Here is a 19491-nt window from a genome sequence, read left to right on the forward strand (position 1 = left end):
CTAATATGGCACCATCTAGGTAAAAAAAATCTAATGTTGATAGTACCGATCTTTATCTCTGGTGATGTTGTGTTGGGGTGTGTTTTCAGATTTGTTCCAGTAGCTGACTTTTCGCTGTTTGCCCTGGTTTCCCAGCATAAACAACGGAGGCCTTGTTTAACTGGGGAATGCCCCAGCCAACATAAAATTTTGTCATGTTGTACCATCATTTTCTATATTGGTTTAAGCCAATAAGAATATAATTTGGTCAGCTAAATCCCAAATTGCCAGTCCATCCTCGTTTGTTCAGTATCCAGGTAGATACCCAACAGGGTGCACCACGAGAAGGTGATGATTTGACATTAGGTCAGAAGCCCTGTTTGGTTCTCCATATTCCTTTAAAGGCTATGTGGAGGTCTCCTCTCAGTTATATAGCTTTGATCCTTGCTTTAATTTATAGTATCAATAAGTTAAAAAACTTTCAATATTTATGTCTAATTTAGAGTATTTTAGTAATAAGGTGTGAAACCTTTTGATTGACTACTTGTATGTGGAAATATGACTTTTGCATTACTTCAACCTTAGTATCACTTCCGGATCTGGCTCCCACTAATGAGACATCAATAAAGTCAAAATCAGTCTAGGCAGTGGTCCTATAATGCATAGCATTATACACATGGGCGGCTCGTGCATAGGCACTGCAGAATCCCCAATTTTTCTCGATATATAAATATATTTATTAATTTATTTATATTTGCTTGTAATATTTAATTTTATCATTAACAATCCTGTACAATTCTCTTATTTATTATAAAAAAATAATAAAAATCCATCTTGTAGCACTTAGGAGGACGAAGGATGCGCTAGCAGCACCGTGTTTACCACAGTGTCATATTGCTATGCGCACAAGCATATGCACGTTATAGTGAGATGCGAGCTATTACCGTAATGCGGCACTCTCTGTCGCACAGTTCCACTATTGTTTATATGCAGTTTGTGGCAGTTGTAGTTTTCATATAGTATTCTACAATAGACCCGACATGCATGATTATTGTAAATTAATTGACTTGTTAAAATTTATAACAGAAATTAATTTAGATTGTGTTCTTAGTGAAATTACTGTATTAATAAAAATTCTCTTGACAATTCCTGTGACTATATCAGATCCTGAACGCTGTTTTTTAACATTAAAGAGAATAAAAACATTTTTAAGGAGCACTATAAATCAGGATAGATTAAATGCGATGATTTCAATGGAGAAAAAATTCTTCAACAGTCAAAAACATCAAGGAAAAAGTTATTGACCTTTTTGCTCGAAAGAAGAAGAATGGATTTTATTTTTAAGTAATTTTGAATTATACTAAACTGTATAATTTTATTGATAATAAACAATATTTTTTCATGAAACAAAACAAGAATATATTTTATTTTTAAGTAATTTTGAATTATACCAAACTGTATAATTTTATTGATAATAAACAATATTTTAAAAAATTTTTGCCATAATTTTGATATTTTATCCGAACACGTATACACTGTACTTACAGTGCATATGTATATTTCGAAAGTTGCAGCACTCCTATGATTTCAAGGCACGAGCCACCACTGATTATACATGACCATAAGGATATGTGCATTGCATTATGGGATACCAAGGTAGTTAATGCAAAGTCATTAGCTTCTATATACAAGTAGCCAGCTAATGAAGTTACTTCATGTGCACACTTTGTTTGCTTATACTTAGATGAAGGATTAGACCAAGAATATAATTTCTTGGCATGTTTAATTTATAGTATAACCAAGTGAAAAAAACTTTCGATATTATTAGATCTTATATTTCTGTCTTCTAAGTTACTTACTATATTAATTCACCTAGATCTTGATCTTCGGGATCTTTTTCATGCCATCCTGGCAAGAAAACACTTCATCCTCATCAAAAAATTCATGACATATACCCTCCAAAGAGTGTACAGGATGTTATGATTGTACTACATGAAAAGTTACATACATCATTACTAACTTCCTATGAACATTTTTTTTCCAGATTAGCCTGTTGTCTGTCAACATTCAATATTATCAGATCTTATATTTCTATCTTCTAAGGCACTTGTTACTGTATCAATCCACCTACATCTTGGTTTTCCTCTGGATCTTTTTTCCTGGCAATAAACACTTGTTTAGCTAATCTTTCCTCTCCCATTCTGATTAAGTGGCTATACCACCCAGACTTAGCTCTGTTAACATTCCTGAATGCTAACAATGTCAAGTTCTTTCCTTAGCCTCGATTTTAATATGATATTGCTACTGATACCATCTGTTCAGGCCCCTAATCTTTCTCAGGACTCATATCTATGGCATCCAGTCTTTGATCAAATGTTTTATTTCTAACCCATCTCTCAGATCCATAAGTTAAAATTGGTTTGCACACTGTCATGTAAACAGGTAGTGTTTTCACTAATCTCTCTCATATTCCATATAAATTTATTCAGTTGGCTTCCTACCATACCAGCTTTGCTAATTCCGCTATCTATTTCTAAATTTAATTTGCCATCTTCACTGAAAATTGTGCCTAAATAGCTGAAATGTTTTTTTTTTACAAGTTCTCCATTCAGATATGCATCTGATGTTCTCAATGTTTTTGCCTTATTTTCATTGTGCTTTTGTCTTTTTATTGTTGATTTTCATTACAAATTTATTACAGCAGTTATTCAGTTTAGTCAGGGAATCCTGCAGACTTGTACTGAATTTTATGTAAGCGTACATCATTTTCATTAAAGTAAAGAGCTTAAATTATGTCTCTGATTTTGATATTAGTTTTAATTCCACTTTCCTTCATAATGTGATCCATACAGATGGCAAATAAGAGTGGAGACAATGTGCACCCTTGTTACATACCTTATTTATCTTTTTGTATCTCCTTCAGTTCTAACTGCTGATTTACAATTCAAATGTAGACTATATATGTAATATCCCATTTACACTCAAATCCTGCTCAAAGTCTGGTAGTATTTTGAACTGCTTTTCCTTATCTATAAACTTAGATCCTTGTAATATTCCTATGATTTCTCAGCTATGTGTTTTAAAGTGAAAATCTCATCCTGACAACCTCTATTTGATTTGAACTCTTGTTTTTATCTAATAATAATTATTATTATAAGGCTCATCATGGCAGGCTTATCTAAGGCAACACAGTTTATCACACCACTCCTTAAACTTATTCACCATTCATGCTCTCACTATCCTGTCGGGCATTGCATTCCATGATCCAACCACCCTCCATGCAAAAAAAACATTCCTCACTCTCTTGTCTCCTTTAAATCACAGTAACCAAATCTAAGCACAGTAACTCAAGTGTGGTCTTATCAGGAGACTTTATATGACAGAATCGCCACTTTTCTATCTCTGCTGGTAAGCATCGTTCTCAGTATTGCAGCAGCCCTCTGGATTATTTTCACCACCTTTGCAATATGTTCCCTTTACTTCAAATTTCTATCAATCATAACTCCTTGGTCCCTTGTCTCCTCCACTTCCTCTAGTACAGTTTTGCTTACAGAATATGCAGCCTTCCATCAATGGATCCGAAACTTCAAGACTTTACATTTAGTCAATTAAATTAACATCCCCTCATTTATTTGTTCAACTGTCCAGCTTATTCAAATCCTCCTTTAGGGCCACCACATTGGCACTATTACTGATAATCCTTTCCAGCTTCACATTATCTGCAAACAACTGAATTTCCTCCTTGCAATTCATTGACAATAAGTTATAATTTTTAATATGATTTTTTTAATCAATAGAACAAGAACCAAGGCATGATCCTGCTCAAAGTCTGGTTGTCGTTCTTCAGAAATCTTCCATTTTAGTATACAGCACTACCATCCATTACCCATGTTTTCATGCATTCATTGTTTAATTTTTCATCCATTGTATTCTTTATTATTGCTAACTGTGATATGTCTCTAGCTATTTACTCTTATAAGCATGTTCCTGACAAAGTGTAACATCATTGATACATTGAAGTTAGTTTTCCCGTGCACGTGAAAGAAATTATACGCTGATGTGATTCAAATACATATTTTGAATATGTAGGTTTACATATTCTGTAAAAGATACCAAGAAATTATATAGTTGGTTTATCCTTTATTCAAGTGTAAGCAAACAAAGTTTGCGCCTGAAGTATTTTCAGGACTATTGCAACTCGTATATAGAAGCTGATGACTTCACATCACTTGCCTTAGTATCCCATAATGCAAAGCACATATCCTTATGGGTATATATAATGCTATGCATTATGGGAAAGGTTACTACCCAGACCGATTTCGACCTTTATTGAGGTTTCATCAGTAGGAGCCAGACCCAGAGGTGATACTAGGGTTGAAATAATGTCGAAGTCATAATTTCTTATATCAGTTTCTATATACGAGTTTCCCTAGTCCTGAAAATACTTCAGGCACAAACTTTGTTTGCTTACACTTGGATAAATGATTAAACCAAATATATAATTTCTTGGTATCTGTGATTTATAGTATAACCAAGTGGAAAAACTTCCAATGACTGTCTCTAATCCAGAGTATTTTAATAATAAGTTGACACCTTTTGGCTACTCCTGTATAAGAAATTATGTGCTTTGCATTATGGGATGCTAAGGCAAGTCATGTGAAGTCATCAGCTTCTATATACGAGTTGCCCTAGTCCTGAAAATACTTCAGGGACAAACTTTGTTTGCTTACACTTGAAGAAAGGATTAAACCAAGTATATAATATATAATTTCTTGGTATCTTTAATTTATAGTATAACCAATTGGAAAACTTCCAACTACATATCTGCATTATTATACAGTAATCCCTCGATTAATGCGCCCCCTATTAGTGCGTCATTTTTTTTCGATACCCAAATTTGATTAGTATGCCTATATACATCTTAAAAATAAATGTTACAGATTTTAAAAATTTTCTATCTATACATTTTTATGGCTAACTATTTTAAAAAATCACTCACCAGAATGAAATAATTTAGTTACTGATTTAAAACATTTTAAATCGGTAACTAAACATTTGGTAAACATTCCGAAGTTATTTTTAATGGCATACTACACTACTTCCAGGTACACTATGTTCCAAATTTTTGCCACCAAAATTTATGTCATCTACTATAGTACGCCCACAGATTCGAGACTCTTCGCCACTTCTGCTCATGTCACAAAAAGGAGAATCCATTCCGATAATGGGGTAATCAATCCGTCTTCTGGGATGATCATGTGTAGTTTTTAAAGTGGTAACTATTTTGCTTGTATAACAGTTGGGAAATTTTATCTACAAAGCACGTGATTTCGCGTGTTGCCGTCTAATTCGTACATCCTTCATTTTTTTCTCCCCTTCAATGATAACGTCCAAGATAATTAAATCTCATTCTGAAGAGTTGAGCGATTCCGACTTGCTAAATTTAGATGCACGGTGGGAAAATCCCGAAGAATATGAAGAAAATTTAACCACTGATAGTCAGCTAAAAGAGATTTCACAGAAACAATTTTAAAATATTTTTCGTACAATCGAAGTTTTTAAGCAGCAATGCTTAGAGGCTGACCCTGATGAAGAGAGAAGCAGTAAAATTTGCAGAAGAGTAGAAGAGGCAATAGGGCCATACCGTCGTCGGTTGTATGAAAAAAGGAAACAAAATGCTGCTAAACTATGTTAGCTCAATTCTTTGTTAAGAAGTAGAATAATAAAATTTATATTCTGAATATGTTTTATTGTCTTTCAACTTCATGGTTTTCCTTTAACTAGACTCTGAGACATACCTTAATTCTTTTATAAAAAAAATTAAGGTTCAGAAAAGAAATTTGAGGAATGAATTATACTTTTTCCCATAGGTTATTATATTTGATTAGTGCACTCATTATATTGAACTTTTGAAGAATGCTTAGAAAACTGAAACTTTAAAAAAAAAAACTGCATGCCTCTGAAAATCCTAGTCCAACAGATTCCAGTCTATTGGATTTTTTTTTTTTAATGCATCATGGTAATGTGTCACACTATGCAAACATCCACACTATGAATAATATTTAACAAAAAAAAAAAAAAAAAAAAAGCCATATCTTTTACATTTTAGATAAATCATTTGATTTTATTTACTTCCAAAATTTGGTTAAAAAACTTCAAAACCTGTTGGATTATCAAAAGTAAGATTTTAAATATAAACTTTTACACACACACAATTTAAGATTTAATATAGATAAAGGTGTTTTTGAGGGGGAGGGGAGAGAAAATATGAATTGCTTATTTTGATAAGTTTGCTATTATTTTGGTAATATTTTCCCGGAATTTAAGCAAAGCATTGAAGGAATGGATGGTTTTTCTTATGAAGGATTGCAAGTGAAATATGTTTGCAGAAGAGTTGATTAGGTACATTAATGCTTAAAGCATTTTTCAGAAGCAATATGGATTAGTATAATGAGATCCAGAGTAAACTTTAATTTGTTCATAAATGATATAGGAAATGATCTGAGAGGAACAGTTCATTTGTTTGCGGATGATGCGAAGTTGGGTAGGGCAATAGTGAATGCAGATGACGTCAAAATTTTGCAGGATGATTTGGATAGATTGGAGGTCTGGGCTAAGGAGAATGGATGTCAGTTTAATGTGGCAAAATGTAAGGTTATGCATTTTGGGGTGAAAAGATTGGTGACAGTTTACTGCATTGGTGGAACCGTGCTCCAGGAAATTGATGAGGCACGAGATTTAGGAGTGTTGGTAGATAAGGAATTGAAATTTAGGGGACACATTGCAAAAGTGACCAAAACAGCTCATCAAATCACTTGGTTGCTGAAGAATACGTTGACAAGCAGGTTATTGTTCCTCTGTATCGAGCCTTGATGAGACCCCCATCTAAACTACTGTGCTCAGATTTGGTCACCTAGGTTTCTTCTTGATGGGGAGGAGGTGGAGAGGATCCAGAGGCGAGTGACCAAGATGATAGCAGGTCTGTGGAATGAACCGTATGAGAACAGGTTGAGGATTTGTGGGTTGCAAAAATTAGTTGATAGGCAGAGAAGGGGAGATATAATTGAGACATTCAAATTACTGAAGGGTTTCTATAAAATTAATTCAGAAGATATTTTTGAGAACAGGGCTGGTTGTGGGAGGACTAGGGGACATCCATGGAAACTGGGCAAAAGTGTGGTTAGTAAAGGTGTTAGAGCTGGGTTCTTTACTTTTAGAGTAGTGAATGAGTGGAATGCGCTCCCTGAGTCTGTAGTGGATGCTGTGACAGTGAATGAATTTAAGGCGAGGTATGATAGATACTGTATGAATGTCAAATAGTTGTGACGAATATGATTTGGGCCTCCCTCGATGAGTCTAATGACTCCCTGGAGTTGCCCGTAATAATAGTAATAATAATAGTAATAACTTGCTCTGATGAATCTTAAGATCCCGTGGAAGTTAATTTTCATCGTTTGTCACTATGGTATACATAATATTTTATTAGGATGCGTACTGGTTTGGGATTTTTTTGCTTGTATGACTATTACTCCAAGATAGTAGTATTTTGGTTAAGCAATCTTTCATTTTAATGACAGTGAATCTGAAGCAAGAGACCTGTGGGATGGGAGGGCTTATAAATGATCTTGTGACCTTGGATATCCATTTGGTAAACTATCCTTTTGTAACATGTATTTAAAATCATGTAAGGAATGATAGTCTAATGGAATTGAAACCTACATACCTGCATTATTTATTTGGTATAAATAATTCTTTGCATTGGTTTTTCTACTTTCCAGCTTTGTTTGACTGTTACACTTACAGTAACATTTATCATATAAGATAACAGTATACTAGAGAACTCCATGAATTTTGTTTCTTATTTCAAATTTTTCAGTTGCTGGGAATCTCAATTACTTACAAAGTGAAATTGTATCTCCCCATCCTGCACCACCTAGAACAACAGACACTCAGTTATGCAAGAAATCAATTAATGAAGAGAACTATCCACAGGAGTCTTCCCCTATAGGCTTCAAGAAAGATCCTTATCTCTTAGAAGAAAGTGATCTGGATGTTCACTTTGCAGATACTCCGCCAGCTTACCAAACAACTGATGAACCATTTATCTGTAAGCATGGTGATGATGAAATCCCTATCACAGATTCATGGCAAGGTTTTACAGAAAAGGCAATTCGTCAAGCATTTATCAGGAAGGTTAGTTTAAACTTAATAAGAATTTAATATTTCCAGATCAGTACCAATGAAATGCCCACCAGATTTATGTTGCATTTAATTATATAATTTGAGAAAAGATTGGAGTCTAAGGATTGCAGTGTATGAATAGATAGCAGGATATATTGGAACATTAATGTTTTAATCTGCTTGGTAGTATTGTGTTGTGAAGTAGGATATATCAGTAGTAATATAGCAATCACTGTAAAGCAGAGAATGTAACTAGTAATAACTGTATTCTTCTTCTGCAGCTTCTCCCACTTAAGTGTGGTCACTGTTGATGATGAGTCTCCTCCACATCCTCCTGTCTTGGGTGTCACCACATCCAAGTTCTTCATCCTCAAGTCCTCTTCTACCAGCTCCCTCCATCTCTTCTTTGGCCACCCATGCTTCCTCCTTCCTTGCACATCCATCTGCATGACCCTTCTTCCCACATATTCGTCCACCCTCCTCATCACATGACCAAACCATCTCAACCTTGCCTCCTGTATCTTCGCTCCTAAGTTCGTAACTTTCACTGTTCCCCTCACAGTCATTTCTCAGACGATCCTTTCTGGTCACACCGCACATCCACCTAAGCATTCTCATCTCTGCTACTTCCATCCTGCTGATGTTATTTTTCCTCAGGGCCACAGTTTCTATAGCATATGTCATAGCTGGCCTCACTACTGTCCTATAGATTTTGCCTTTCAGATTGATCGGCACCCTCTTATCGCATAACACTCCAGCCATCTCCCTCCAGTTCCTCCAATCCACTTGTATCCTGCATCCCACTTCCTTCTCAGCTCCTCCATCTTCTTCCACTGTTGAACCTAAGTATCTAAAGTTCCTCTTTCCTGATGACATTTCCTTCCAGCTCCAGATCTGTCTCCTGGCTGCCGCCACCCACTGCACAACACATATACTCTATCTTACTTCTGCTCAGTCTCATACCTCTCTCTTCAAGTACTTTTCTCCATCTTTCCAGTTTAGTTCCCGCTTCTTCTCTTGATTCTGCACACAGCAAGATGTCATCTGCATACAACATTGTCCAAGGCGCATCTTCTCACCTCCTCCGTCACCACCTCCATCACAATGTTAAACAGAAATGGACTTAATGCTGACCCTTGATGCAAGCCAACTGTTACTTGTAAACTTTCTGTCTGTCCCAGACATGTCCGAACACCTGTCTTCACATTTCTGTACATCTCCCTCACCAACCTGACACATTTCTCCGGAACCTTCTTCTCCCTCAGACACCTCCAGACTTCTTGCCTTGGCACTCTATCGTATGCTTTCTCCAGATCAATAAATGCCAGATGTAGCTCCCGTTGTTTCTGTCGAAACTTTTCCATCATCTGCCATAACCCAAAGATGGCATCTGTTGTTGATCTACCAGGCATGAAGCCGAATTGTTCCTTTGCAATCTCCACCTCCTTCCTCAATCTTCCATCAAGAACCCTTTCTAGGATTTTCATTGTGTGGGACATCAACTTTATTCCTCTGTAATTTTTACAGTCTTGTGCATCCCCTTTATCCTTGTAGATGGGGACAAGAGTACTCTCTCTCCATTCCTTGGGTATATTTTCCTGTTGGCAAACTTTCATGAACAGATCCCACAGCAGGTCAATTCTCTCTTCCCCCAGTGCCTTCCATGCCCCCACTGGAATTCTGTCGGGGCCCACCGATTTTCCATTCCTCATCCTCTTCATGGCCTCTGTCACTTCCACTCTACTGATGTTCTTTGCCATCCCCTCAGAAGGCTGCCCATCTTCTCTGTGAGTCCTTGCATTTTCCTCATTCAAAAGTCCCTCAAAGTATATTCTCCATCTGTTTCTTATGTCCACATCCCTCCATAATACTCTTCCTTCAGCGTCTTTGATCTGTCTGCCTTACATGTAAGATGTCCTTTGCTGCTTTATTTCTACATTTCGCTAGTTGGTAAATTTTTCTTTGTCCCCTTTGTTTCTAATTGATCATAAGGATCTTGATATGCCATGGCCTTCGCCTGTGCCACAACTCTCTTGGCTTCTTGCTTTCTCTCTCTCTCTCTCTGTCCTCTTCCACTCTTGACTCATCCCACTTCTGCTTTGCCTTCCTCTTAGCTGTCACTGCCACTATAGTAATAACTGTATTCCATAGTAGAAATTCTAGTTATTATTTTAGCCTTTCACTGGGAATTAAAAGGCCATGGTGGAGACAAGTTCCATCTGTGGTTGGTTGCTGTGAAACATTAAATGCAGGTTAGGATGACAGGTGGCTCAGGGGAAGGGAGAGATAATAATATTGTCCTTATTGAAACTTCTGATTTTTTTTATTATATTTTTATAGAGGCAGAATTAGCAAACTGATAATTCAGGCTTTGAAGAAAACTATCTATTAATTTTAATGCATGAAATATTAAAATATTATGGAAAATTGTAGCTCTATAACTCCTTAAATAACTAACCTGCATTGCACAAGCAGCTTAGCAATTAGTAATATCAATTCCCTTTTGCATGTAGGTGACAATTCCCTCTTAAAAAATAGGCAGTTAGCCAGAGAAAGTATGTAACTAGGCAGACATAGATGACTTAGGTTGAATTAACTGCTCTTTTGGAGCATAAATTAGATTTATACAAGCCAAATTATGTAGTCATAACAGATCATTGATTCTAATGTGTTGAGGAAAGATGAGATGGAATGTCACAATATTAGCTTACTTTTTTATTCAGTTTTTATTTAATTTTTATGGGATTGTAAATTCTAAGTAGTGTATTCTAAGTAAATTCTAAGTAGTGAATTGTCAACCCCTCTTACTTGGATATTTAATTTAAGTTTGAACTCTGGTATGGTCCCTAGGGAGTGGAAGTTAGGCAAAGTGGTTCCTTTGCATAAGGGTGGCTCTAAAACTGCGGTAGTTAATTACAGACCAATCACCATCTCAGGAGTAGTGGTAAAAGCATTGGAAAAGTTGGTCAAAGACAAAATTCAAGAATGGGTGGATCAGGATATGATACTCTATAGAGGCCAACATGGTTTTGTTAAAGGTAGATCCTGCCTTAGCAATCTATTAATTATTCCTAATAGAATAACATCTGAGTTGGACAAAGGAGCAGGCTACACAGTGGTACTTCTGGATTTTGCTAAGGCTTTTGACAGGATACCCCATAGAACACTATTGCGCAAATTGGAGCAGATGGGAATGGATATTAAATTGGTGATATGGATAGGAGAATTGCTCAGGGAGAGATACCATAAGATGGTTTATGGAGGAGCCGAGTCCAGAATGAGGCAGGTGACCAGTGGTGTGCCGCAGGGTTCTGTGCTTGGCCAATGTTGTTTAATTTGTATATAAATGATATAGGAAATGGCTTAAAGGGAGATATTCAGTTGTTTACTGATGATGCAAAGTTGTGTAGCGCAATAAAAAATCAAGCTGATGTTGAAAGTTTGCAGGATGATTTAAATTAGCTGATAAAATGGGCAAAAGATAATGGATGTCAGTTCAATGTGGAAAAGTGTAAAGTCATGCATTTTGGGATTAAAAGAATACCAGCTGTGTACTACATTGATGGAAAGGTACTCCAAGCGATTGATGAGGCTAGGGACTTAGGGGTGTTGGTAGATAGGGAGATGAAGTTCAGAGGACACATTACTAAGGTGTCCAAGATTGCACATAGGATTACTTGGTTGTTGAGGAACACACTGACATCCAGAGATAAAGAGGTTATTATTACCCTTTATAAAGCATTGATACTTCCTCATTTGGATTACTGTGCTCAGGTCTGGTCGCCTGGATTCCTTGGAGATGAGGAGGCTGTGGAGAGGGTTCAGAGAAAAGTGACCAAGTTGGTGAGTGATATAAAAAATACCCCCTACATTGATAGATTGAGAGCTTGTGGATTGCAGAGATTGGTTGATAGGTGAAGAAGAGGTGATATGATAGAAACATTTAAATTACTGAAAAGTTTTTATAGGATTGATGCAGGGGAAATGTTTCAGCTGTGTGATAGTGATGGAAGAACAAGAGGTCATCTCTGGAAATTAAAGAAGAGTGTGGTTAACAAAGGTGTCAGAACAAGGTTTTTTGCCTGGAGGGTGGTGAACGAGTGGAATTCATTGCCTGACTTAGTTGTGAGCTCTTTGTCTGTAAATGAATTCAAGAAGAGATTATGACAGATATTGTTTTGCTAGTTTAGGTCTCCCGCGATGAGTCTACTGACTCTATGGAGATACCCGTAATAATAATAATAGTAATTCATTTGACCAGTGACTGTCATTCTCTTCACAAATAATTATTTTACCCATTATTTGTAGTGCTTACAGTACTGTTGGTGGGGAGAGTAACATTTTACAGTACTGTTGGTGGGGAGAGTAACATCATTCGACAGTTCTTGGTTTATTGCATGCATATTGATTAATTCTTACTAGACGTCATTTGACCAAACATGCTGCACTATTATTTTCTCATATATATATATATTTGCTCCAATTTGACATTCACCACCATAAGTATAAATAAATCCAGAGATAAAGTAAAATACCATGATCAACAAATAGATCAACAAAATGTCCATGAAATTTCAAGTCCCTATCCACCACAACCCCGAAATCCTTTATCTCCTCCAAAATATCCCCACCAATCCTATACTCTGCATCCCATCTTTGCTTCCCAAATTTTAAAACAGTACATTTTGCAACGTTAAACTGATATCTCCACCCATTCAGTCTATTTAGGTGCTCTTACAAAGCTACAACATCTGCACTATTTCTCATATCTCTCCTCAACTTTGTGTTATCTGCAAACAACTGTATATCACCATTTAAGCCTTTACAATGTCATTTACATACAAATTAAACAACAATGGTCCCAAAACATACCCCTGGGGCATGCCACTAGTTACGTTCATCTTCTGGAATACCAATGCCCCCATACATAACCTGTTGATTTCTATCAGACAGCCAGTCTCCATTCCAGTGCACTAATCAACTATCCAACCCCATTTGTTCCAATTTAACTACTAGTTTGTCATGTGGTAATGTATCGAAAGCCTTTGCAAAATCTAAATATACTACTGTATATGCTTCTCCACTTGTCCAATGTATTCATCGCCTTGTTTTAATAAGTAAGCAGATTGCTAAAACACGATCTTCCTTTAGCAAAGCCACGCTGTCCATTAAAGAGAATTCTATTGCTGTCCACCCAGAATTATTGTCCTCACTAGCTTTTCCAACACCTTGACCACAACTTCAGACAAGCAGATTGGCCTATAATTCGAAGCTTTAGTCTTATCACCTCCTTTATGAATTGGAACAATTTTGCCATCTTTTCATTCCTTTGGGACCTGGGGGAATCTAAGACTCATGTTAAAAATGTACTTTAAAGCTGTTGTTAACTCCCTGGAACATTCCCTCAAGACATTCGCTGATATATCATAAAGTCCCATGCCCTTGTTAACAGCAAGTTTACTCAATTCTTCATATACCTCTTGCTCACTCACCATCAATGGTTCTTCCCCATTACCACTGCTCTCAAGTTCTGCATTGTTACAATCACAAGGATAGAATACTTTAAGGAACTGCTCATTTAACACCTCTACTCTGTCCTCCTCAGTGCTTATCATTCTCCCATTATCACTGACCAACATCATCTTCCCATAATCATTCTTCCTTCTACTGGCCATATATCAAAAATCTCCCAAGGTTTTCTTTTAGTATCATTTGCTAACTTTTTCTACATTTAACATTTGCCTCATACCGCACACTTTTTCTACCCTTACTGAGTAACCTTCTTTGTTTGCTCTTTGTACTCCTCATGTAATGATTATCTCCACTGATCTTGTGCTGACCCCACAATGTCTTTTTCTTCCAAATTGCATGCTTCACCTCTTCACTCATCCATTTTACACTTACCTTATTTAATCTCCTGATCTTTGAAATACACTCAGTCACCTTTGCCAGATAATTCCTGAGTAGAGACCAGCAGCATTGATTTCCTTCCCATGCAATTCCTCATTCCATTATATTGCTTCAAGCTGCCTCTTGAGTTTGCCATAATCACCTGCCTTATAGTTCACACATACAACTCTGGCCAGATATGGCTGGCCACCACCCAAGTGATCCCTATGTGTGGCCTCTGAGATCTGAGACCATGTGTGGCCTTTGTTATTACATACTGCTTAAGGTAGCTATCCTTTAAAAACTCAAGAAATTCATTCTGTTTGGAACCTGATGCATCTTCATTCCAGTCTAATTACCATAATTGAAATCGCCCATAATGATCACCCTTTTCTTATTAGCCAGTTTGTCTAAACATTTCCTTCTCACTGCCTTCCACATTACCAGGTCTATAGCAGCACCCTACTAAACATTTCAACCTCCATCTCCACATCATACTACTTCAAAACCACTGTCAGTATTTGCTCCTTGTATCTCCTCTTTAGATGAGCACAACTCCTTTGCCATCATCAATAACACTCCTCCCTTTTTGCTTTATCTATTTTCATGAAAGACTACATACCTCTCCATCTCTATTCCTGTCAGATTGTCATCCTCATTCAACCATGTCTCACTTATCCTAACAATAACAACTCTACAATTTCATTCCCATTGTTTTGAATACTTCAAGCATTTGCAAACATATACACACTAGCTCATTTCTGTTTCTATAACAAGTTCCACTAACCCCACTTCTCAGACCTGACTCCTCTACACACCCTTGCCTGTCCATTCCTGTCTGTCATCACTGATATTACATCACTCCCACATCCTTGACCATCTTAATCCTTTCTTGCACACTCACACATCTACTCCTGAAATCACCATCTACATTTTTTATCCAGTTTCCCCATGTCCACCCTGACCTTCCCCATTTCCCTCTATTCTTTCTCTCTTATTCTCTTCACTCACAGCACTCAACTCTCCATTCACAAACTTGCCTGCCTTACTGTCCTGCTCTTCCACAACCAACATCTTTTGTTTCCTTAGATGTTATATTCACTTCAGTCATTCCCTCTTGCAGCAACAGTTTCTCCAACTGACTCACACCAAATCCATTCAAATGTAGCCCATCTCTTTTATACAGCTCTATCCATTCTCTCAATCTCATCCCACACATTCACAAAATGAACTTATTTCTCCTCATACAACTCTGCTAGCATACCATTCATAATCTTCGCTCACCTTCTGAACTCATCATTATCATATCTGGGCAACATGCTGACTACTTTACCTACCACACTGTCATCTTTCACTCTCCTTAACAACCTCATGTCATCCCACATTATATTCTTCTTGTTACCACTCAAATCATTTGTGCCAACTACCACTACCAACTGTTTTGCTTGCATACTTCTCTTATCCAATGCTTTAACTATTCTGCTCATCCTACTTCCCAGAAAACAGATCTTGTGCATCTTTTCACCACATCTCTCATCATCAGATTTTCATATATTGTCATCCCAAATCATTCCATATTTCTTTCAAATCTTTTGTCCCATTCTTTCTCACATTCCTCTGCAAATCCATAATTCTCCTCAGTTCATTCTCGTATATTTAATGTCTTGCCTCATCTTTGCCAACTCTGCTTTCATATCTTGAGATAGTTTTTCAGTGCCATTTACACAAATTGCATTTTCACTACCTTGCACGTCTGCTGTCTTACTGCTCACCACTGCTAACTCGCTACAGTTCTCATACTGCTTACTGCCACTAACTCTCCATCTATGCACACTGTCTTACCATTCAAAATCGCTAAATCATTGTCACTTTCACCTGCTGTCTTACCATTACCTCTTAAGCACTCAGCCATACCGTCAACTCCACTTACTCCTGTAGCTACATCCACAATCTTTGGCCTGCTACCGCTTACATTCAATGATATCTCATAATCCATAAATATGCTGCACTTTTTACACACCCAAACTCTCTCATCTCTTATTTTTCCTCTCCACATAAATATCTTCACTCCTCTTTAAGAGGATTATCAATCAGTTTTTTCTCAATCCTTATCTGCACTCCATATGCAGCACTGATGGGCTGTAGGTTCTAATACCTCTTATGTGTGGAATAAATATTAAAAAAAAATTCCCCAGCATCCTGTGCCTGCTAGATCATTACAAGTGGAAAAGAGAAACCAGTTGAAGCTGTAAAAGTCTGATAAAGATTATTTTGCTATTAGAAAAACTTGACTGAAGTAAACTAAAAATTAAAACTTACATTTAAAAAGAGGAAAAACTTCAGAATCATTGGTGGCATTAGGAAGTGACAGAGACAGCACATGAATTTGATACAATGAGAAAAAGAGAGATCAGCTAAAGGAGATCAAAGAGGAGAATTCAGGTTTGATATGCTTTGACTTTATCACAGTGAACATATGCCATTTTGAGACAAAGAGTTGAAAGTATAATTGGAAAATGATTGAAGGAAGTAATAGTTGAGTTTCTGTTAGAAGATGTTGGCATTTGGCATATTTGAAATAATGACTTTGCAACTAAGAGTACATATTTTTGAAGCATTTGATTTAATGTGAACATTTGACTGACAAGACATTTTAATGTATTTGGAAAACATTTTGTGGAAATTGCCCACAAATTCCAAATAAAATCCTTAAGTGTTTTATACAGTGTATATAAAATACTTATGGATTGTGGGTTGTTGACTGCTGCTTTTGAGCAATAACTCAGTTTTGCATTCCCATTTTGCCAATTGTGAAATTATTAGTTTAGTGGTCTCCTATTTTCATAATACCTTAGTTGCTAAGGCAAAATTAAAACCCTAATCAAAAATATTTCTTGCTTGAAGCAGTAACATCGGATTTTAATGCATTCATTTTACTTTCAGGTGTATGGAGTTCTTTTGGCTCAGTTGGTCTTCACAGTGGGCATTGTAGCACTTTTCATTCTAGAGTAAGTAAATCTTCATTTCTCTGAAACTTACATGTATGCAAAACTCACACCATAGAGAATTTGTAGGGACTACAGAATAATTTGTTATAGTTTCAATAGTAATTTTTTAGAATAGTATGGTGGTTGTGTGGGGCTTTAGTCAGTACTTTCAGCAGTTTATGATGATATTTACTTTAGTGAGAATTAGCTTTACTTATGACTGACCTATTCATAAATTATTGATTTTTATTTAGTGACAGGTAGTTAAAAATTGGCAATAAAAACATACATATCTTTGTGTATCAGACTATCACAGTGAAACTTGTATTACACTGTCTGTGACAAATCAGTTGTTGATATAAATAGTTTATGGCATTCCTATCCACAATAGTTAGAATCAGTAGCATATCTTCGGTGGACTAAGAGAGTTAGTAGGAAGAAGACAGTCAATTTTTTTTTTTTAAAGTCTATTGATTCTATCTCCATGAAAATGTGATTGAGAACTGCTGAGAGGAGAGTGTTTTCACAGGACAGAGATGTGAAGATGAACAAGGAGAAGTAATTAGGACAAGAAGTTGAACTGTAACGGTTTTTGTTTGACAGGATGAAGGTCAGATAATCTAAGACTCCTATTCTGGAGATTAAGCAAGGAACTTTTATAAGCTGTTTCAGGCCTCCAGTAAGCATATGTGGATTGTACTTGGTAGATAATAAATCTTCCTTTTCAAGATTCACAAATTCATGCCATAATGAAAGAACCCATGGTCTGTAAGTTGGAGGATGAAAAACTTGTCAGGGTATGTTTTTAATGGGGAGTGGGGGATTATAGATGCAAGTTTATATGAACAGAAACTATGGAAGTTTGTATAAAGGAATTACAGAGCAGACACTGACTGCCAATGTTTCAGACAGTGAAATGAATTGATAAGTGAGGAATAATTCATTGGTCTGGGCTAAACAGATTTTCTGTGTTGAATGGAGTTTAGAATTTGGAAGGAAGTTTTGGGGTCACCACCTAAGATATGAGAGCAGCATTGCATATTCAAATAATTTAAATTTGTAAAAGTTAAGCTGTTTGGATGAGAAATATGGATAAAAATGATAAATCAAGCTTTTGTTTGCTGTAGTGGCTATACATTGGCTTTGCTTGTTTTAGGAAAAGATCATTATATTGTCTCAAAAAGGAAAAATCCCTTGTCTATTGGTAATATGTGTGATATAAAAAGTTAGGAATAGGTGGAATGAATTTTTTTTTTTTTTTTTTTGTGGTTATTGCTGTTGTAATTAGTGAATTCAACTAATTCTCTTCCTTAGAAACTATAACTCATTTTTTTAGGAATGTTAGTCAAGTGAGTAATATTTATTATCCGACTAGTTTCACCGATTTTTGCTATTGGCATCTTCAGGAATACAATTGGTAAGCGATATGAAGGTAACAGACTAGGTTTTAACTGACAGTTCTAATTCATAGAAAATTAGTACTGTACGTGAGACAATACGCGTGTCGTGGGTACATGATTTATTGGTTGAGAGACATAATGTAATTGGCATGGAAGTTCATTTCTTTAGAGTTTAGTGATCTAATTAAAGTTTTCCAAATATCAGGTAGGATTAGACCTTGATTCTTATTTAGGTTTCCTGTTGAACGGGCGACTATAGCAGCTTCCTTGAAGGTTCTGGAATTGTAGTTCTCTTCTATATTAGAAACCCAATAAATGGAGTTCTTTTCATACAGTATTAGTGCTCACCATGGTGTTACTGGCGCTCTGCAACTAATCACAAATGGTCTGTGCCAATTGTAGCCGGTTTTGGTGTGCCACCCATTTTAACACCTTCCTGCCCCTGTCAGACATTTTTTTTTTTTTTGATGGCTGTCCTGGGTGTTTCCTGCACTAGTGATTCCAGAATGTCTCCATTTGTTGATAACATTACCAACCATTGATATTGGATGTTCCATTGAGCATCAATGGCATTTATGGACAATCCACCAATGCGACAGCCTATGATGACACATCTCTTGAAGTCGTGTTCACGTCGTGTTGTCATACCACCTGTATTCAACTGCTACGATGAAATACTTCTTCCTACTATATGTACACCAGTTTTTATGTTATTAACAAAGCTGGAATGTTCAAATAATGGATGTCCGGATAATTATTGGTAGATAGTGTATGTGAAAGAAGTAAAAATTAGAAGTGGAAGAAATAACACAACTGTGGTGCTGAATATTGAATATTATAGTACATGTCAGTGAGAGTAAAAGGTTTTTCTGTAAACCTATAGTACATTTGTATCATGGGTGTGCTATTAATTTCCATATTATTTGATGTTTTAATAATCTACATAGATAGTATATATTAAATTAAAACAGAAGATAACGATTATGATTCCATGACAATAATAGATTCTGTTTGCATATACCAAGAAGCAGAAGTATATGTTTCTCATATCAGCA

At 36.3% G+C, this 19491-nt stretch overlaps 1 protein-coding gene across 1 annotated transcript in view; it reads left to right on the plus strand.

Annotated features, from left to right (window-relative positions):
* The window catches only part of LOC150109719 (protein lifeguard 2-like), a 212207-nt gene that overhangs the window by 59031 nt on the left and 133685 nt on the right, over positions 1 to 19491 (plus strand). The window contains exons 3-4 of the mRNA XM_090409858.1: positions 7856 to 8172; positions 16993 to 17057. Coding sequence (XP_090265984.1) covers positions 7856 to 8172; positions 16993 to 17057 — 382 coding nt within the window. The remainder of the gene's footprint in view (positions 1 to 7855; positions 8173 to 16992; positions 17058 to 19491) is intronic.

This window comes from Typopeltis vanoorti, chromosome 2 (genome assembly GCF_054136105.1).
Source record: "Typopeltis vanoorti isolate ZY-2024b chromosome 2, IOZ_Tvanoo_1.0, whole genome shotgun sequence".
Taxonomy (NCBI): domain Eukaryota; kingdom Metazoa; phylum Arthropoda; class Arachnida; order Uropygi; family Thelyphonidae; genus Typopeltis; species Typopeltis vanoorti.